The sequence below is a fragment of the Heliangelus exortis genome, chromosome 1, assembly GCF_036169615.1.
Source record: "Heliangelus exortis chromosome 1, bHelExo1.hap1, whole genome shotgun sequence".
Classification (NCBI taxonomy): domain Eukaryota; kingdom Metazoa; phylum Chordata; class Aves; order Apodiformes; family Trochilidae; genus Heliangelus; species Heliangelus exortis.
This window is the reverse complement of record NC_092422.1, coordinates 190,733,224-190,755,346: the sequence shown is the minus strand read 5'-3', so window position 1 is coordinate 190,755,346 and position 22,123 is coordinate 190,733,224. Positions and strand designations below refer to the sequence as shown.

Here is a 22,123-nt window from a genome sequence, read left to right as displayed (position 1 = left end):
AGAGGATATGGGACAAGATGCAGCAATGAGGAGACTCCAAATCACCCACTGAGCAGGGCTGGAGGTCTGTCCTAATGTCTCCCTCTTGTCAGACCTCTTGGTGTTCTGGTCAAATCAGAGACTACTGAGAGGACCCATCTGTCTCCAGGTGAGAATCACAGCCCAGACAGCTCAGCCCACCACCCAGGGTGCAGGACCAACACAGTAAGTGTGCTGAACCTTCCTTTGTTTAAAAAGCACAGAAAAAACCAAGAGCCCCCAGAGATGGAGCAGGGAGAGGAAGCACAAACCCCTCCTCTATGTTATGTTGTCCTGCATGAACTGACTGCAGCAGCTTTGATTTGCTGCTGCTTGCCTGGGCAGCCCCTCAGGGGAGAAGATTTTGAGCCCTGTGGGTTAAGGACAAGGAATGCACCTGATCTCCTGTCTCACCTGAGTGACCTCCAGAGCTGCAGGGCAACAGAGCAGAAGGAGTCACAAGAGCCATCAGTGCAGCCTTTGGGGCTGTTTTGGCACCTTTTCTGAGTGTGAGGAGAGGAGTGAGGTATTCAATGATGCACCCACCACCAGAATTTCTGAGTGGCAGAAAGAACACAACACAGCCCTCAAACACAGTTTTGCTCTGATTGAATCTGTATTTTGAGAAAATAGATTCTGAAAGTAAGAAGAATCTTTCAGACAGCAAGGAAAAACATTGTGGAAAGCAAGAGATCACTTCAGTGCACACAGCTCCACCCTGCCACTGGGTCATCCTGAGGAACATCTCCCTGACCTGGCAGCCCCAAAAGACACCTTTTCCCAGATCTGCTGGATTTAAAGCAGGATGCCCTCATTTCACAGAGCCTTGGATCAGTTGTGCAAAGCCAATGGGAGGCTGGTTTGCTGGCTCAGTAGTTCCCAACCCCATCAGCCACATATTCCACTCATGCCAGCACTGCTTGGTGAGGTATCACGTCACCACGTCGTGTTTGAAGAACTCCACCACCCATCATGTTTCAGCCCCTCAATCCTATTTTTATTTTTCATGTGAGTGGTGGCTGCTTCCCCTTTATCCAATTCCTTACACCACTGTTTCTGTGGGTACCAATATTCCTGTCTCCATCAGCTGTACTCAGCACTTCCCATGTGAGCTCACACCCAGGGCTTGCACAGAACTCTGATTAATTTCATTTCTTTTGCATAGAAAAGGCAGTTGGAAACATTAAAAACCATACCCCTGCATAAATTCTTGCATAAAATCTTGTTAGCATAGCATCATTCCAAAGGCATATCATGTGAGAAACATTTGAAACAGAAGAATGAAAACATCAAGAAAATCAAGGTGTTATTTTCAAGATTTTAGATCTTCGATTGCCTAAGATAACCACAGTAAATCTCTTTTTCTAGGTTAGGTTTTTGTTGTCTCACATCAGCTGTCATGCAATTATTCTGTATTAGCATAGAAGTGCTGCATGGCAACATCTTTGGCTAAGTTACCACCACAGAGGTCAGCAAAGCACACATCATTCTGCCCAGCAAGGCAGGGGCCACGCTCTTGGATCAGAGAAACTCATTCTTGGGCACAGGTTTCCCATCCTGTTCTTCAGAGATGGCTCCTACAGGTTAATTCTTTCCCCTTGCACAAGCCGAGCTCGGAAGTTCCAGATGTCCTTCAGAACAAAAATGAAACAAAGGAAAAGCCACAAGGGTCAGCAAAAAATGGTGGCCAGGATTCCAGCTTAGAGACAGGAACAGATACAACATTCTCAGCTTAGCTTGCTTACCCAGAAACAAAATACCATTTGAATGTCCCTTCAAATCCTAAATATCAAGAACCAAAATACAGCCCAAACTAAGGAAAAGGTGCAGCCAGCACCCCCAGGAGAAAGGTTGTTTGCAGGTGTGACATGGATGGCAAGATGCCCCTGGTTCAATCTGGGAGGCAGCAGAAGGGGAAACACAAGCAGCAGAGAGAACACGACCCTTGCAGAAGTTCCCTTTACCTGTCTGCACACTGTGCCTCTCTTCTGTGCCTCGGGGTGATCAAAGAAGCTCAGCAAGTGACTGCACCTTGCACACTGCTGCCCAGGAGCACATCACTTGTGCTGCAGGAAATTATGGATACAAATCCAAGCCCTTAGCCAGAGGGGAATCATAGAATCATAGAATTGGCTGGGTTGGAAGGGACCTCAGAGATCATCAAGTCCAACCCTTGACCCACCGGTGCGGTTGCTAGACCATGGCACTGAGTGCCACATCCAGTCTTTTTTTAAATATCTCCAGGGACAGAGAATTTACCACCTCACCAGGCAGTCCATTCCATTGCTTGATCACCCTCTCCATAAAGAAATTCTTTCTAATATCTAACCTAAATCTCCCCTGGCACAACTTAAGACTGTGTCCTCTTGTCTTGTTGAAAGTCGTCTGGGAAAAGAGACCAACTCCCACCTCGCTACAACCTCCTTTCAGGGAGTTGTAGAGAGCGATGAGGTCTCCCCTGAGCCTCCTCTTCTTCAGGCTGAACAGCCCCAGCTCTAAATGAAATGTAAGAGCTGGGCACTCCTCTGGGAGGAAGCTCCAACTTGGGTAAAAACTGCTAAAAGAGACTGCTCTGAGGGGAGACTCACCTGGGGGCAGACTCAGAAGAAGGGCAAGGGAGGTGGTGAAGGGTCTGGGGCACAGGGATGAGGAATGGCTGAGGGAACTGGGGGTGTTTAGTCTGGAGAAGCCTGAGGGGAGACCTTAGCACTCCCTACACCTGCCTGAAATGTAGTAATATCTGTAAAATATGTAAATTCTAAAAGAAAAACATTGCCTATTACATCCAACCAGCTTCCAACCAGCCTTCCAACCAGCTGTGCACGTTTGAGAACTGCTGCAGATTAAGAAATTCAGAACATTTCCACCCTATGAACAAGGTTTTAGGATTCTGTCACTGGCTGAATTCCTGAAGAATTTAGATTTGCCTTCTATTTTACACAATGTTTTCAGTTATTTAATAAGAGGCCATTATCTTTTTTTCTTTTTTTTCTTTTTTTTTTTTTTTTTTTTTTTTGGTTTTTTTTGTTTGTTTGTTTTTTGGGGGTTTTTTGGGGTTTTTTTGTGTTTTTTTGTTTTGTTTTTTGTTTGTTTGTTTTTTTTGAGGCAGACATATATCCCTGCTGACATACCTGCTGTAGCCTCAAGCCTCAACAATTGGTGTGGGATTATATTTAACCACAACAAAAAAAACCCCAGACTACTATTGCAGACAGATACGGATACTTGTTTTAAAAGCAGAACACACCTGCTACTTGGAAGGGAAGCTGTAAGAACTGGGGACATACAAACTGCATTCACTAAATTGAGGCTGTTGCACCTTCTTACACTTGGAAATTCAGGGCAGAAGATGACCACATCCCTGTTTACATCCTGCAGTTCAAATATAACTCTAAAGAGCTCTGGTTCAGACACAGTCCCCACACCAAACCATGACCCAGGAGATGCAGTGAAGGGAAAGCAAGGTCACTGCTCCATCACAGCAAGAAGCAGCCTTCTGAGTAAAAGGGCCCCAAAAAAGCCTCCACTGAACATCATATCTTTTGATTTTGTCAAGCACCTCTGCCTGCCACAGCTTGATCTGCCATAGGAAACTGACCAGGATGGTAACAGAGAGCACACAGCCAAGACTTACCCTGAGTGCCACAGAAGTCATGTTGTATTTCTCACGAACCATTTCTACCAGTTCTTTCTCCAGGTGCTCCTGGGTCGTGTTCTTGACATCAATGTAGTAGCACTCTGAGCTGGCAAAGTGGCAGCTTATGCTCTGCAGGAAGGAAATGGGGCACCACTCACTGCCACATGGATTACAAATGACCAATGGAAAAAAATCCCCCGCATCCCAGATTGTGGACACCCCACCCTTCCCTGACAGATCATGCCAACAAATTCCTGCCTCCATTCTCAGCACTTCTGCTCTCCTGAGAGTGTGCTCCTGGAGAAATACTCTTTGTTTCCTAATGTGCTCTTCTTCTCTCCCAAACACTCATCCAGAATTAATTTCCCCCTCCCTGGAAGTGTTCAATGCCAGGCTGGATGGGCCTTGGAGCAACTGGTCTAGAGGGAGGTGTCCCTGCCCATGCAGGGGGGTTGGAACTGGGTGATCTTTAAGGTCCCTTCCAACCATTCTGTGCCTGTGGACTGTACTACTTGCTCTCAGAACACCAGCAGCTAGAGTGGGACTGGGGAAAGTCAGGGTTGGAGCAGCAGATCTGTGTCTTCAGCATGGGTTCTTATTTTCTGCTCCCAGACACAGCAAGATGCTTCTTTTGTAAGCTCTTGCTTAAGCAAAAGCCCAGAGGAAATAAACAGAAATACCCCACTGGAAAGAGCTCTTTCATTCCATCAGCTGTGACACCCACAAGAGAGATGATGCCAGAGCTTAGATGGTGCCAGACCACAACCTGCCTCAGGGACCTCCAGGATACTCATTGATTTACCCCAAAGGCAGATGAGTGCTGGGATTTGGCACAGTATGAGGAAGCTCTTATGTTTCTGTGAAGTACTGAGCAGGAATATTGCTCCACCAGCCAGGAAAGGGCCAGCAGATGAGACTCTCAGCACTTGGTGCACTCTCTGCTTCCAGGATTGTAGGAGGAAGGAATTTCACACCAGTAAACTGCTACTGGGGCTGGAAGAATGGGCTGGATACTGGTCAATACAGGCAAAACAAAATAAAAATAGAGCAGTCTGTGTTGTGGTGCATAAGGGGAAGCTGCCTGTGGCTATACTGGAGGCTACAGACCCTTATGTGCCTGGATGAATCCACTTCTGAGAAAGGGTCAGGACTCCAAAGGAGGACACTTTTCCCTGTTTGAGCTAAATAACCATGATGCAAAATAGATGATGCATAAGCAAAACTTCAATAGAAAGATGGTTCGTGTTATCATAAATATTTATCAGATGATGGAGGCTCCTGCTGTTCAGAGATGGGAAACCAGAAGTCAAGAGGGAGAAAAGTCAGAGAAGGTCCTGATGTTTTGGAGAGCTGAAAGGGAACTATTGGGAAAGCAAGGATAGACAGCTGAGCTTCAAGCAGTTTCAACATCTAATTTCTACTCCTGCTCTGATTTTTTTCAAGAAGCCCCACAGCATGCTCTTCTCCCAAAAGCCAGAGATATTTAAGAAAAAAAAAATTAAAGAGAGCGTAAAAGGAAGCTAAAAACTCACTAAAAATTTCATCCACATTCTTGGAGAGGGGGGGATAGTTTGATCAGTTTAAAAAAAAGATATCAAAAGTTGTATCAAGAGATAGTTTCCTACCTTTCTGAAACCTGATGTCTTGTTTATTCCAGAGCCATGAATGAGCAGAGGATGGAAGAAGACTGTGTCTCCCTTCTCCATGACAAGGTGAACCCTGGGAGTTTTCTCATCCTCATCAAGCAGCCCATGGAAAAGTTTGTTGGTTTTACCCTAGAAAAAAAGGCTGAGTTGAAATAACTTAGTTACAATCAGAGCAAGTGCTGATTCTCAGTGTGAGGCACAGCTCCTGAGCTTTCCTCCAGGCAGTGTATTCAGTATGTCCAGCTAAGAGCCTACCCATTTGCCTCCAAGCCTTCCTACTTCAAGCCTCAGGTACAGCAGAAGAATGTATTTTCTCTTTTCTGAAGATTATTCCATACAATTGAGAACATTTCCTGGCTGGTGAGCATAGACAAGAGCACTGGGGGACACCACAAGTGTGACCTGATGCCATTGCTGGAGCCTTCTGCTCCCCAACCACTAACAGCACCAGGTCATGAAATGTCATCTCTTAAGAGGAAGATACTGCTTGATTTTTAATTGCATCCAGTTGTTTAATGTGCAATTTCTCCTCTTTGGGACAGTACACAGGCTCACTAAGCAGGAACAAATTCACAGGAGGAGACAGAGTCCTCAGAGTTGGCCGGGGCAGTGGAAAGTGGTTGCATGTGTTGATGCTGTCATGCCACCATGTGCTGGAGAATTTCTAGGTGAAGGTGGGAGCAGACACAACATCCACCCAGGTTACACGGGGTGATGCCAGGTAAGGAACACTCTCCCAGAGTGACAAATCAGTGTTTGCATAAACACAAAACCCATCACTGAAAGACTCAGCTTTGACCTGCGCATCATCCCCCCAAGGTGAGCTCATCCCAACCAAAATGCAGTCCAGTGATAAAATCCTTCCCCAACCCCCTCTGCTTCCCTACCTCCCACTTTGGGTAACCATGAGGCTGCAGGGGGGTCTTGTGTGTCCCTGGCTGGACAATCAGGCACCCGTTGTCCTGATCAGCCCTCTCCATGGCAGTCCAGGAGCAGACGATGCGAGATGCGGGCCGGAAGGGGAAATAGTGCAAGTCCTGATGCATGGGGTGGAGAAAAGTCTGGTTATCTGCAACACAGGGTCAAAGGCTTCAGCCTCACTGAACATGACACAGTATTTACCTTCTATTAAACCTCTGCACTTGGTGTAACAAGTCCTAAGAAACTGCTGCTTGCCACCAGTGGGACTTTGTGTCCTCCAGCCTGACTTGGAAGCCACACGGGTCAGCTCAGACCCCAGCCCAAGATGGACCAAGAGTGATGCAGCCTCTTTGGGGCTGTTCAGCCTGGAGAAGAGGAGGCTCAGGGGAGACCTCATCACTCTCTACAACTCCCTGAAAGGAGGTTGGAGCCAGGGGGGGGTTGGTCTCTTTTCCCAGGCAACTCTCAGCAAGACAAGAGGGCACAGTCTCAAGTTGTGCCAGGGGAGGTTTAGGTTGGACATTAGAAAGAATTTCTTTACTGAGAGGGTGATCAGAGATTGGAATGGGCTGCCCAGGGAAGGGGTGGATTCTCCATCCCTGGAGATATTTAAAAAGAGCCTGGATGTGGCACTCAGTGCCATGGGCTGGGAACTGCAGTGGGAGTGGATCAAGGGTTGGACTTGATGATCTCTGAGGTCCCTTCCAACCCAGCCAATTCTATGATTCTGTGATTCAGCGGTGGCTCTTGGGTCAGCAGTGGCAGGGGGACACAGTGACTGCCAGGAGGCTGTGTGACTCCTTTTGGTGCTCTACACCACCAATTATTCCCTGCCAAGTTTCCACCATCCACTTGGGCTTCCCTCTTTATTTTACTGAACTTCAACCAGCGTGGTGTTGCACAACCTCTCCCAGTACACAGAGGTTCAAACAGCTGTGCTGTCACTTGCTCTGTCACTGTGTTGCAAGCAGAACCACCCCCCTCTGTGTTGAACCCGTTTAAATATTTGGCCTTCTTTTTATAAAAAAAAAAAAAAAAATCTCAATTTATGGACTGCATCCTCACCAGACAGTCTACCCAGCACCCCAACAGCAGGCTTTCTTCCATGAAGTCTGAACAAAAATAAATATTTTTGAGGTTTTGTTTGTTACTTGTTTTCCCACAGAAAATGGAAGTACAGACTTTGAATACAGAATGGGAAATACAGAATTTGAAACATATCGTCCACACCAAAACTGCCTTTTATAGTTTATTTATGTATTTAAGTCTTTATTTTGCCATTGTGTTTGCTCCTCAGATGGACACAATTAGAATGTTTCTACTTGTGTCAGTTGCCATATTATTTAGATTTTGGGCAGCCTTGAAAGCTTTCCTGAGGTCTGCACCTCTCCTCAAGTATTCCTCAAAGATAATGCATGGGGACCTTGCAAATAAAAAGCAGCTTCCCATTTCTTGCCTGTTATTGGTTTGGTTTTACTTTATTATATATATATATAATTAATACATATTATATATAATTATATATATTATTATATATTATATATTATATATTATATATATAATTATATATATGTGTGTGTGTGTGTATATATATAAATTCATATATATATATATATATATATATATATATATATATATATATAATTTCTGAACCAAAATGACACAGTTTTCTGCAGAGTATTTAAGAAGACAAGGGGAGATGACCTGAACAAACTCATTCTTTTAATACCCCAGTGTACTGTGGATTTGCCCAGGAGCCACACACCTAAGAATAAGAAACACAGCTCAGGTCTCAACCTCACTAAACCAGAACAGCTTGTGCAGAGCCAAATCTCCCTGCCCATCACCCTTGTATAAAATGATTATCTCGATTTATAGCAGCAGGAGCCAAAGCCAGGCTTCAAAACCCTTCTTCCTTCTTTTGGCACCTGTTCAAGCATCTTCACATCCAAGTGCTGAGTGTGCAACAGCTGTCAGTGAGGCCAGGAGTGTGTAAACTCCAGGCAAGGGATGAGCTCTGTGGTTGTTGCCTTTTACCAAAGCCCACAGCAGCACTTATTTGTGATACATTTGGAAAGTTGAGCTTAAAAAGCACATCATGGCTTAAACCCTGGGACTTCATGCAAGTGCAGGTGGCTGAATGGGGACACCTGAGTGGGGAACTTTAGCAAACAAAGTTCCACTGAACACTGAAAGACAAGTAACATTATTATCATTAAACCAGGTTAAAAGAAACCAAACCATTCCCAAAGTGGCCTCATAGATTTTCAGTTATTTGGTTTTCATTTGTCTTACTTTTTTTCCAAACATCTTTTCTAGAACTCTAAAGTCAGTTTTGGGCAGATAGACAGCATCCATACAACAATTTGTCTGTCCTCCTCTTATCCAAACTTTCCTTACCAGAATCTGGAAGTTTATTTATCAGCATGGTGTGCATTGCCATGATGTTTGGCCCTGTGAAGCACTCAACATATTTGAGGACCTACAGGGAGGAAAATATTAGGAAAAAAAATATTAGAAACACGAATGATAATAGGAAAGATTGCTGAGGAAGCACTGGGACCTGGATATTTGGCTAAGGACTAGGATACAGGAGGAGGAGGTCAGGATGGAGGGGTGTAGGGCAGGAGACAGGATCTGGCATGGCACACAAATGGGAATGGGGGTAGGAGGGTAAGGAGGAAGATGGTTGGACTTCATCTTGGTGATCTTTTCCAACCATGTGGGGCTGAAAAGATGGACAGGGTCACACTTGCACAGTGCTATTGCTGTCTGCCACAACCTGAATATTGGCTACAAAGCTAGACCAGAGAGCAGATCCTCTGCCTGGATAAAAGAGATTCAGAAAATGTTGCTGAACTGTCCCACCAGCCTGGCACAATTTGGCCATTCCTGACTGGCTCCACACCCCAGCAGCAGAGGAGCACTGCTTAAAGTCTTCTTCTCTGACCACCATCCCTTCTATGAACATAGAGAACACTCTTAAAAGGTGGTTTGATATTCCTTCCTTGCATATGTACTTATGGGAGCAACACACAGGGGCTCTAAGGGATAAAGGATATAGCTTAAGAGGAACCAAAAAAGCTTTTTTTTCTAGACATGAAAGCACAAATGCATCCACATAAGCTGTTCCACACCACACCCCTTATTGTTGTGTTTATTTTACCTCTGGCAGAGTACAGTATCTGAATAACTCTTCATCTTCCTGGAAGTCCTGCACTTTATTAACTGCTTTTTCAGACTGACCATACTGGGATCTCAGGGACTCATCTTTCATAATCATGGCTCCTGGTGGCTTCACCTCTTTTTTACAGATCCTCATGAACTCTTTCCTGCAATGTAGAGGGAACACCCATGGTGGGAAGTCCAGCCTCAGCCAGCCTCTCAGAGCCCTCTGAGGATGCTGCTGCACACAGGACTCCCCAGCACCTTAGGCAAGGGCCCTGAAGTACCTGAATCTCTCGATGTCTTCATCAGAAACAAGTTTCTTAATGAGCAGATACCCATTGTCCTCGTAGAACTGCCTTTGCTCTGTGGTGAGGAGATCATTGTCCAGGGTATAGCTGAGACACGGAAGAGAAAGGTGTTGGTAGGGCTGGGAAGAACAACAGGAGCAGCTTCAGCTGATGGCATCTGGGGGATTGGCTCAGAAGAGCCACGAGAAACCCTCCCCACCTGCATTTCCACCTCAGCTCTGCAGGAGTGCAATGTTCCCCAGGCCCCAGCAGAGCCAGCACAGTGCCCATGGCTGTGCAGCATCTCTGCCCACAGCCACCCACCACTGCTATGGGCAGAATTCAAAGCATCCCCCCCACACCCCATCCTCCCAAAGCGAGCAGGATCAGTCCTCAGCAGCCTTTTTACTCTCAGCAGAGACACTGAAGCCCACAGACAGAGTCTCTGCAGTCAGCTTATCCACTCAGACATTTTCAAGGCGCGTGGTTAAGCTCTTTAAACTAAGCTACAGTTAAGCAAAGAATGCTCCTTCTCAAAACAAGAGGCTACACCATGTCTAGGGACCAACACGTGCTAGGATGGAAAAAAGAATTGAGTTCTGCAGGTTATTTTTTTAATCTCTCCCAAGGAAGCCCCAGCTTACCGAAACCTCTCTGGCTGAGGCACAGCACTAACGTGGGCTGAAGTAGGAACACTCACCTGGGATGGAAGTTAAGGAACATATACTGAAGCACAACAGAGTAGAAGAGCTATACACATGTCCTGGTTTCATAGAATCACAGAAGGGTTTGGGTGGGAAGGGACCTTAAAGATCATCTGGTTCCAACCCTTGCCCTGACCAGGGACACCTCCCACCAGACCAGGTTGCTCAAAGTCCCATCCAACCTGGGCAACCTGTGCCAGTGTCTCGCTGCCCTCATAGTGAAGAATTTCTTCCTAATGTCTAACCTCAATCTAACCTGACCCAGTTTAAAGCCATTTCCCCTTATTCTGATGCTACACACCCTTGTAAAAAGTCCCTTCCCAGCTTTCCTGTGGGTCCTTCAGGTACTGTAAGGTGTCTATAAGGTCTCCCCAGAGCCTTCTCTTATCCAGGCTGAACAATCCAACTCTCTCAGCCTGTCCTCATAAAGAGGTTCTCAAGCTCTTTCATCATCTTCCTGGCTTTCTCTGGACTCCAACATCTCTAACTCATTTCAACAGGTTTGAATAAACACAGTGTGTTCTATGCAGAGAGAGGCATTCTGATCAAGACAGCAATTAAAACCCACTTGCTAATAAAGCCTCAGAAGAGCTTTGTGTGTGGTACTGAAGTGTCAGCCAGGGGCAAGGACAAAAAAGATTATTTCCACATAGATCTCTGGGTCTGCACATCCATGTTTGGAGATCCTTGTGCTCTGGGGTTTCATGTAAACCAAAGATTTTCCTCCTCCATTCACCACTACTTTTTAAATGTGCCATAAACCCAATAATGCTTCTGGAATAACACATAGGCTTCTTCACACCAGTTGTATCTATGGTCCCTACACCAGGAAGCTTAAACATCAGCTGGCCAAGAATCACACACAGGGAGAGAAGAAACACATCACGTGCCAAAATGTTGACCAAAAATTATGAGAGGGAAAGAAGAGGAGAGACCAAAGGGGCATAAGGAGAACAGGTGGAAACCCCCACAGCAGGTCCCAGAGCAAGGGATTCCTCAGCACTACTGCTCCACACCACGTATTTTAGATCCTGTTTCAGAGAAAACAGGACCCCTGGGCATTCAGGCTCCTAAATGTCCCCAGACAGCTGATGGACACCGAGGCACTGGTTGGAGCCCTGCTCTGGCACCCTCCTGAGAACACCTATGGATGGGGGGACAGCAGACAAGTCCACCAAGTGCTGGGCTCTGTTTGTCCTCCCAGCCTTTCCAGCTCCCTTTCCTCTCACTGCTTCTGTTCTTGCCACTCAGCAATCAAGGACAAGTGTGGGTTGCTTGAAAAACTGAAAAGCAGAGGTACAGCAGCTGGGACTGAGATATCTGGCAGCTCATTTTGGGGAAGTCACCGAGTATTTAAACATTTCTCTTCCCCTCACACACGTGTTTGAGAATAATGTATCCAAAGCTATGCTGCCTACCTGAGCAGGCATTATAACACTTTTGGAGAGACCAATGCAGAGGCACAGTGAGGCTCAAGATCCCCAGAAGTTTTCCCAAAGCATCTCCCCGCAGAATCTCCAAGAATGGTGCAAACTCCTGCATATAAACCATCTCACAAACACCTGGTGCTCTGTTGAGAGTACAAACTCCTGGCCTGCCAGCAGCCTAAGGGTTTGACCTGAAGACCCAAATCACTCAAGAGGTGCAGTTGCCTCCTGAATCCCCTCTTTGCCTGCATTTTGAGGAAGCCTTCACTTCTTTCACTTCTACAGTTGCTGTGCTGTTTTTTTTTCTTTTTTCCAGTATCCCAGCCAGGCACCATCCAAGCTGAAGTCACAGCTGTGGGAACAGGGGTCTTCCCCAGGCACTCTTCTTCTCAGCTGCCCTCCTGTAAGGAGGTGAGTGCTGGTGTTACTGATGCAGCACTCCCCTCTGCTCCTATGCCAAACTTCCAAGAAAAATCTGCCACATTTTACCTTCAGCTGCTTCCTTTCCTCCCTGAGGCCACTCTGTGAAAGCAGAGTTTTTCCACTGTGGTGTAGAAATCACTCATCTTCTAATAAACCAGAACAACCAATATGGGCCTGTAATAGACCAGATCCCTAAAAGTACCTAGATAAGGAAACTAGGCTGGACAAGATGATATTAAGCTCTCTGTTATGCAAGTTTAAATAAACAGAGAGGATGATCAGGATGCTCTTTTCTCCAAGCCAGGAAGGTTGGAGGCTGGGGCAAGCTAAGCCCTGCTGCAGGGCTCACTGAGCCAAGAGAGGGAGGTCTGCACATCTGCTGCCCAGCAAGAGACCCTGTGGGCTTTGGGCAGTTTTCAGATTTTATGTCTCTTTTATGTCTATGAAGACATTTCTCTGTTCATAAAAGGAGAGGGATTTTCTGGAAGGAAAATTGACTGCCCTGCCCAATTCACCAAGCCAGACATTACAACAAAAGCAGTGTGCTGAGGTAACATGTATCAAATAAATCAGTTCTTACTGGATTCTGTCATTCATTTTATCCACACACCTTTCTTGTTCCAGCCCAGCTGAGTCAGATTTTTGCCCAGAGCTCTTTGATCAGGACCACTGGAACTGAATTTTAAAACAAAACAGCTTGTGCAGCACCTCTCCTTACTTATTCACACATTCTTTACATCCAGGATGCTTTCCCCAGCATTTATTTCCAGTGCTGTGTTCCTATTTGCACCTTTGTCTTATGGAAGTCTGAGTCAAGTACCATCCACCTAGCTTCATATTTTTAAGACTCCTACATGCTGTTTGATCACACCCTCTTTGCCAATTTATTAAAATTCAGAGGTAACTTGTCAACACTCAGCTCTCAGATTCAGCAGCATTTTTAATTTTTTTTTTTTTTTTTGAAGATTTATGGCAGCAGTGGCTTTAAAAATACAATCAGTACGAAGCCTTCATTTAACTTTCAGAAAGCCAGGACAGACCAACAAGGAAACTTATTTCTGCCTTGTTTTTCTTTCTCTGATCTACTGCAAAGCTGGCAGCCTCCAACATTTCCACCTCATTTCCCACTCACGGACCAAACCTTGATGTGTTTTTCCTGCTGCTGGTTTACCAACCAAATCTGTGCCTCTGAACCAAACCTGAGAGTCACTGTGCTGCTACTAAGCCTTGCAGAGTTTATTTCCCTCAAACCCACGAATCTCTAGGAGTAAAAATCACTGCAGGGAACCCCCCACCCTGTTCAGAGCCAGGGGAGATGTGCCAGAGGGGTGCCAAGAGGCAGCTGGCCACACATCCCCACACCTGACAGGTTGCAGGGCTGAGACACAGGGAGAAAGCATCAGGCAGCAAGAGGTTTTTGGGGTGCTGACCCCAGGGCTGCCAGGGGAAGGGTCGCTCTGGTGCATCCCTGCTCGGAGGGGCTGCACGGGGCACGGTCCCCTCTCATGTCACCCACCCCGGAGCCAGGGCACAGATCTGGGGCACTGCCCGTGGGTCCTTCCCGGGCAGGGTGTCCTGGCAGGACAAAGCTCCTCTAAACCCCTCACAGGGCACACAGAAACACGCAGGGTGCTGCGAGCGACAGGCGGAGCTCGCTGGGATGTGGGAAGCAGAGCCCTGACCCTCCCATGACCACCATCCCTCTCCACCCCCTCCTTCCCACCCCGCAGCAGGAAGGATACAGGAGCAGGAGCTGCTCCCAGCCGCGGGCAGAGGTGCCGGAGGATGGTGTCCAGCCGAACCGCCGGGCCTGACCGGATCCCGACCTGCTCCATCCTTCCTGCCCGCCCGGATCGCTCCTTCCCTGACCCGACCCAACAGACAGATCCGGCGGGCAGGACCAGAACCGCCGCGGTCTCCGCCCCGGTGCACATGCGCCCGGGCAGCCCTGCGTGCTCGCAAAGGCTGCGGGGAGCGGGCGGGCGCCCAAGGGCTGAGCTGCTGGGAGGGGCTGTGCGGGCTCGGGTGTGCATGGGGGAAGCTCAGCTCGTGTTTTACACCTCATCCCCTGCTCTGCCCCTCATCCCCTCCCTCAGGTTTCCGTCCCCCCCTTCCCTGCCAGCGGCTCCTGAGCTGCGGGATTACACCCGGGCAGAGAGCAGCGCTCGGTGTCCCCGGGCACAGCTCAGGGCTGAGGTCAGCCTGGATGTTTTTACTTAGAATCATAAAATCATAGAATTGGCTGGGTTGGAAGGGACCTCAGAGATCATCAAGTCCAACCCTTGATCCACTCCCGCTGCAGTTCCCAGACCCTGGCACTGAGTGCCACATCCAGGCTCTTTTTAAATATCTCCAGGGATGGACAATCCACCACTTCCCTGGGCAGCCCATTCCAATGTCTTGATCTCCTCTCAGGGCTTTCCTCACCCCTCCGTGAAGCGCTCTGCAGAGATTTTTACGGTCCCACTGTCACCCCAGCTGGTGGCCAGGGTTTTTTTTTTGCCCCAGGTACCTCACTAGCACCGGGGAGTGCAAAAGCCATTTGGGATGTCTGCAGCCTGCATCAATCCACACCTGAGGCATGGGTGGCCTTTCTGCCCAGCCTTCTGGCACAGCCCTGGTGCTTTTGTGTAAGAAAAAAAGGGGAGAAACCCTGGACAGGAAAGTCTGGGGTAGGGAGAAGGGCAGGAAGTGTGGGGAAAAAAAAAATGGGCAATAGTGCAAATAGTATTTGCAAAAAAATAAGCTGTAGAGGCTTGGTATTTCTCTGAAGCTGGGATATGCTTAAATGTGGAATATTCAATATCCACTGTCCTTAGCACACTCTCATCTGCCTGAATGAACACTGTGAGTGCAGTGATGCATCTGAGAAGAATATTAAGGGACTGGAAACAGCCCCATAACTGGCATCACAAGTAGTACCTGAAGCACAGTTCAGAAGATGTTTTCCATCATCTGTGCACCTCTCCCTGTTGCCACCACACCACAGAGCCTCATCAGTCCTGCAGAGGGGATTTCAGGCCTTCTGTGCCATGGCTCAGAGCAGCTTGTGCCATTGGTGTGACATTTGTTCAGTCCTGAAGCTGGAAGGTGGGGTATCTCCTGCTGCAATGTGGTGTCCTTCGTCCTCCTCCTTTCCCTGGGCCAAGGGGATTCATCTCAGAGCAGAGCAGGGGCTAGAAGAGCTCTGATGAGGATGAAAGTGGGATGAAGGCAGTGTGCTGGTCTCCTACCCACTCTCCCAGGAGAAGAAGTTGAGGATCTGAATAAGAGAGCCAGGAGAGCACTGAGAGGAGTGGTAAACAGAGCAGCAAACCCAGCAAATATACTCTCATAACGTAAGCTTGAGAGCAGCATCAGGACTGGAAAGAAATCATGCTTAGAATTTACCTAATTTGCCAACCCAATATATATAAGCAGATCTTCACTCTGCCAGTTTGTTTATAAACAACCTGCTCACAGGCAACCCAGCCAGGCTCTGCTCCCAGAGATCAAGAGGAAGTTCCCAGCTGCTCCAGGCAGTCCCATGATTACAGGGTGTGCACCAAAACTCTGCATCGCCGCTGCTCAGGAAGCTCAACTCCATTTTGCAACAGGTTTTGCTAGAATCCAAGGTGATGTGTTGATGGAATATAAAATATAATGTTAATATAATAACACATATAATAAGCCTCATGTTAGTGCTACAGATAAACAGAAGCCAAGGCATGGATAGGGATTGCTTCTGAACTTTACCTGTATCCTAAAAGCTGATGCCCTTTAAATCTCAGTGGCAAAACTCCCAATAATTTAAGGTCAGGTGTAACAGAGCAGGTTTACACCCTGAATTTTTGGCAGCTGCCTGCAGTGAGGTGCATTTCTATTAATGGCTTTCATGGTCAGTGGCTCCACATATGCTTGGTGGAATTACTTGGTTCAGGAGCTGCAACAAAACCCAGGCTGTTCATAAAAGCAGGACAAAAAAAGGAGGTTAGGAATCCAGAAAAAAACCTAAAACACCTCTGTAAGCAATTCTGCATAGGCACAGAGGTAAATGTACAGACACTGTGGAGGGACAAATAGCAGCATCAGTGATAACACCCAGGCCTTCACTGCCAGCAAAATCAGACCTTTGACTCCTGAGCTCTAGGAAAACCCTTAATCATAGGTAAACAGAAAGTTAATAAAAATCCCTCAAATCAAATCCAAGTGAGGGGGAAGGGAAACAAACAAAAAGCAACTAGAGTAACAGTTTTATTACTGAAGCCCTAATTATAACTGCACTGCAAGGTCTATTTATAGTTCAGGTATATACTACAATTGCCTTGACACTCCAAACTGGAACAGAAACAATAAATCTTCATCTGTTTCAAAATTCCAGTAAAATTCCCATTGAAAAGATTAAGTGGAACAATACCACACCTATCAATTCTGACACAAACCTGGCTGCAATGTAAGTATTTCTTCTATTCATATGTGTTTGACAATATCTTATGCAAAGGTGTCTTTCATACCTGAAAAAAAATAAAATAAAATAAAAAAAGTAGTGATTTTGCTATCCTGATTGAGGAGTTTGAGAACTAAGATGCTTTTATACACATATAATCCATACTTACATACATATGCATGTGCATTTTTTAACAAGAGCCTTGAAAAACTCATATTTTTGTGCATTGAATATAATCATTCCTTTTCACTTACTGCTTCTCTGGTGATCCTGATTAATACTACCTGTAAAACCCAGTCATACTGACCTGGGCAGGAACTCCCACATCACTGGGCCACCCCAAAATGCTTCCACCTTGGCATGGAGGAGGTGACTGCCCTTTATTTGTACCTCATGCTGCCACAGTCCATCATCAAACTTCAATATTACAAAAGATTGATCTTGGGCAGTGCTGGTGTCACTCTGGTCTGTGGCACTGAGGACAATGAGGTGACACCAGTGGCACATCAGCTGTGCCCTAAAAGCAGAACTGCAGATGGACGCACATGAAAATCCCTGTCCTTTGCATCTTAAGCTGATTTTTATTTAGAAACCAAGAAGAGCCAAATAAACAAAACATTCCAGAGTGAACACCATTCACATCCATTGACAAGCTCCATTAAAGTAGAGTCTGAATCTCAGGAACCTAAGGAAAGAAAACTGGGAGGGATTTTCTTCGTTAAGGAAAGTGATGGTGGCATTCATCTTTTTATTCACATTAATGGCATTTAAGAGGGGCTGTGTCTTTGCAAAGTGTTTTTACAGCTATGACTGTCAGCTTCCTGAATTTTATAGAACGTTATTATACAGCTGTTTGGCATTTGGCTTTTAGTTTTAATGTTTTCTGTTCATTAAATCACAAAACTAATAAAAACTAAACGATCCCCATTTCTCCAGCAGTACAGGAACGGTCCTAATGCACAGTGTTATAATTTAATAAGCATCTCAATTGACTATTAAAATCTACATTATGATCAGAACTGTAATTCCAAAGATGAGGTCTTCTGAAAGCTTAATTTACTGTGCTGGGAAGTGGCAGCTGCTCAACTCTGTAAAATTAGCTTTTTAAACTTAAGATGCCAGGGAAAACAGATGTAGATGAAACCATAACAAGAACAACAACAAAATGCATCACCAGTGCACAGGTTCATTTCTCATCACCAGAAGATTCCAGGCCTTCTACAGAAACAGAAGCAGTGAAAGGAAGGAAAATGTGGACCCAAAGAGAACAAAATAGGGGGACATAGTGACAAATGGCATGGAAAAGGTGAAAGGTCTGGATGACTTCTGTGCCTTGGGCTGTGCTGGCATGGTCTGTTCTTGCCTCCCCTGTGTGGACACTGGGGTGAGGGGCCACAGAGCATCACTGACACTGCAGAAGCCTGAACTGGGCACCACTGAAGCAGACTGGGCATATTCCAGTCCATGGGACAATGTGGGATTTATCTGGAGGAGCCAACACGATGGCAAAGCTGCTCTCCTGGTCCAAGATGGGCAGATGATGACCAGAAAAAGGCAAATGTCAGACCTGTCTTCACAGAGGGCAAGAAAAAGGAGCTGGGGATCTCAGTCTCCAAACAGATTATGGAGTAAGGCCTCTGGGATTTGCTGTGTCCACATTCACTAAGAAGATGTTTGGGAACAGCCAGCACAGCTTTGCTAAAGGCAAATGGGGCCTGGCCAAGCTCCTTGCCTCCTGTGATGGAAGAGTTGTGCAGATGAGAGAAACATCTGAACCCTGAAGGCTTTTGCCTCCTTGGGACAGGGTGGGAAATGGGCTGAACCACTGGGCTCAAAGGGCTGTTGTCAGCAGAACAAAGTGCACTCAGTTCCTAGTGACATCCTTCAGTGTTCTGCAGCAGAACCAGTGCTGGTTTCTCTCTGTGTTACTGCCCTGGGCAAGGCTGAATCCTTTGGAATCTGGCTGTGACATGGGGCTCAGGAAGCAGGTCCTGCTCAGAGGGACCTCACCAGACAGGCTGACAAGAACCCCTGGAAATTCATCAAAGGGATGGAGTAACCATGGTGTGGGACAAGCTGGGTCCTGCCTGCATGCAAAGGAAAAGGACTTATTGGCCCAGCTGGATATGAGAGCCTGGTGCGTGCTTACAGTGAGAAGGGCTGACTGCAGGCTGGGCAGCCAGAAGGTCAAAGGAAAAGATTCTTCTCTTCTGTGAGGGGGTTTGGGACTACATCTGGTTTTTGGGCTCCCCAGCACATTGACATTCTGGAGAGAGTCCAGAGGAGAGCCAGCAAAGTGAGGGGGCTGAAGCACATGATGCACAAGGAATGGGTGAGAAAATAGCTCAGCTTAAAGCAGAGAGGGCTCTGGAGAGATCCTACAGCTGTCTGCAAGTACATAATGGGAGGAGAGGGAGAAGACAGCCAAACTACTTGAAGGTTTATAGCAAAATTTAGAGACAAAAGGCACAAACTACAGCTAGGAAAATTCCTGTTAGATCCAAGGAGAAAATTCTGAAGGATGGGGATGGCCAAACACTGAAACAGGAGGTGCTGTGAAATTTTTGTTCTTGGAGATAGTGAAAACCTGGCTGCCCAGAGGCCTGAGAAACCTGATGTGACCCCCAGGCTGTCCCTGCTTTAGACGAGGAGACTGCAAAACATCTGTTCCAAACAGAAATATTCTGCAAGTTCTGCTATGCTGGTTGGAGCATCTCCCAGCTGACCTACAATGCAGGATGTGAATCTGAACACGAATCTATTTTTACCTTAGAAACACTTGGAGCATTTTTCTGTTGTCACTATTTCTTCCTCTCTGAAGGTTGGAGATGTGAGGCAACAGCTTGTTCATACCTTAAAACATTACAGCAGAAAATAGGTCAACATCACAAGCAAAAGCAGGAAACAGCATTGACTTAAGTATGTCTTGGGTGACAGAAGAAAGATCTAATGTCACAGCCTGGAGATGGGACAGGCAATGATGTATAAACCTGGAACAGACCCTGGAGCAGCAGAGCCTGTGCTGAAATCTAAACTGCTGCTGCTGGAAGCAGAGCAAGCCAGCCCAGTGCTGGCTTAGACACATGAGGAGGAAATTCTCCATGCTGAGGATTGCAAACTGTGGTGCAATTGTATTTGTCAGGTTGAACACCATTGCCTTCCACAAAAACTACATCCTATCTAGTTCCTGATCAATGCTGAATTTCAAGCTTTGGGCAACCCCTCTCCAGCTCCTGGGGCACTGCAGCCTGGCCTCTCCCTCCAGCATGGGAACCAGGGGCTCAGGACTCTTCAGCTGGCCCTGAAATTCTGAGCTGTGGGTGCCCACCCACTCCTAAAGACATGGATGCCTTGAGGAGCACCAAGCCAGCTGGATCCATCATACCCAGCTCTGAGCTCTAAGAGCTTAAAAAAAACCTCCCCAAGCTCCTCCTGCATGGGTGGCTTCTGCAGCACCAGCTGACCTCAGCACAGCTCAGATTCCTTCACTGACATCTTGCTCCTACTGAGGTCCTACAGCTCCCCCAAAAGATCCCCTTCTTGCTCATGACCACCCAGCCTGGAAAAAAATGCCTATCAAAAATGCCTCTAGCTGTTTATTTTTATTTACAGGCTATTTCTTACCTTCCCCCTCTTCAAGCACCAACCAGAGGCTGCTGCAGTCACTTGGGTTTGCTGCCCTGTCCATGCCAACTTTCTTACCCTCTCAAAATGTGTCAGTCCTGAATTTCTAGCAAAATGTTAAATGAAAACAATACCTAAAAAAGGGGGACAAAGCTATTCTGACTTTATATACTGCCATGGATAATTTTAATTTTCATAATAAGGGGCAAAGGCTGAGGAAGCCAACATATTAAAGAGAGAACAGATACCAGCTTTCCAAGAATATATGATACTTATCACGTGTATTGCTCAGGCTAATGAATGTTCCAATTATTAAATTCTTCCATCTCAGTCTTCACTCTCCTCACAACCTCAGTGCAGTTTTACATGCAGCCTTCTCACGCAGAGGAACCTGTGTATGCAAATTAAAGCACACTCATATAAATGACTGGACACAGTAATAACCCCCACTGTTTGCTGCTGAGGTCTAAAAGCTTTTTCACACTAGCATCTCAAAACACTTAATTTGAAGATCTTGAAGTGCTTTGCTTAAAGCTGCACATCTTAGCACTTCCTAGCCCAGTACAATTCACCTTCAAGCTTATGCTTGACCTGCAATCTCTTATTTTACAGAAAAAATAATAAAACTTGTTATACAAACCACAGCGCTCCTGAGCTGATCTAAGTGATGCTGACAGAGTGCTTCCCGACTCAGTTATCACCCACTCAGTGGCACACTCAGCTGGCCAAGCCAGGAAGCACTTTGGGATTCAAATTCCAGGCACCTGGGAACAGGCAGAGCCCCTGACAGTCAGTCAGTCAGTCAGTCAGTCAGTCAGTCAGTCAGACAGTCAGTTTATCCAGGGGGGGTTTGCTCCCAGCTGGCTTCAAGCAGCTGCAGAAGGTTTTTCTCTGGAAGTCCATCTGGAAATGTCTCTTGCCAGGAAAGGCTGGAGCAATGGTTGTGAATTCCCACTCACCTGGGTGGCCAAGGAGCCTTCCTCCACTCTTCTCCTGGGAGATAAACCTACAATTCAAGGCACATCTAGGGAAGCAGTGTTGGTTTCACACCTGGCTGATGAACTAATCAACATAACAAGTGAAAAAAACCCAACCCAGTTATCAAGCAGTACCAGTTTTCCTGCTTAGGACAAGCCTCTTACACATATCTGGCACCATCTTAACAGACAACAGATTTTTGTGACAAGTACTTTTACAGAAGTACTTTTTACTTTCACAAAGCTCAACTGCTCCGCACACATTTGATCTAGGAAAGGATTTTTTAAACAATCTAATAAAATAATCTATGTAGTTACAGCCTTGTGCGTGACAACAAAGAAAGTGAACACCTGCCAGCTCGTTTTGTATCAGGATACAGAACACACTTCACAAAACAGCATAAATAAAAGGAATTAAATCAGTATTTTCTGCAGAGATAACTGGTTTTTGATGCTTTATTTTCAGAACTGCTGTGAAAAAAACTTATTTTTTCCCAAAGCAAAGTAAAAAAACTCATCTGTTGCTTGGAGATTTTGGGGTAAACACGCAGACTTCTGCAGAAGAAGAGGCCTGAGGTTCTGGGTGGTTTAGGCTATGCACAAGGGGTAGGAAAAGAAAAAAAAATATTCTAGTTTTAAAAAGGTGTTTGTTGAGAATACTACTGAGTGGAAAAAAGACGAGCCAAGTTTTGCCAGAGCTGTCATCAGGAGCAAAGTTGGAAACTTAAAGCCTGCATGATGCACAAGATTGGTTCATTTCCTACAGAGATGATTTGTGATTTGTGCTGGTAACCAGTATCCAAGATTTTCTTCTTCCTGGTCTGAATATCCAGAAGTGACTTCCACAATCTGGGAAAAGCTTAAG

General features: G+C 46.3%; 1 protein-coding gene across 1 annotated transcript; it reads right to left on the bottom strand.

The window, feature by feature from the left end:
* Positions 1–610: 610 nt before the first annotated feature.
* On the bottom strand, positions 611–14,314 carry PHYH (phytanoyl-CoA 2-hydroxylase). Its single transcript, XM_071734098.1, has 9 exons — positions 13,974–14,314; positions 10,322–10,377; positions 9,675–9,785; positions 9,389–9,554; positions 8,623–8,704; positions 6,189–6,370; positions 5,281–5,430; positions 3,653–3,784; positions 611–1,649 (listed from the first exon to the last, which is right to left on the bottom strand). Exons 1-9 carry the CDS (start codon positions 14,262–14,264, stop codon positions 1,596–1,598), a joined length of 1,224 nt encoding a protein of 407 aa, XP_071590199.1. The 5' UTR covers positions 14,265–14,314; the 3' UTR covers positions 611–1,595.
* Positions 14,315–22,123: the final 7,809 nt, after the last annotated feature.

Coding starts and splice junctions, on each gene's coding strand:
- PHYH (XM_071734098.1), bottom strand. CDS start 14,264: ATGCACACCCGAGCCCGCACAGCCCCTCCCAGCAGCTCAGCCCTTGGG. Junction 9,786..10,321: donor CCTCAGCCAGAGAGGTTTCG/GTAAGCTGGGGC, acceptor TCCGTGTCTCAG/CTATACCCTGGACAATGATC. Junction 6,371..8,622: donor AAATAAACTTCCAGATTCTG/GTAAGGAAAGTT, acceptor CCTGTGTTGCAG/ATAACCAGACTTTTCTCCAC.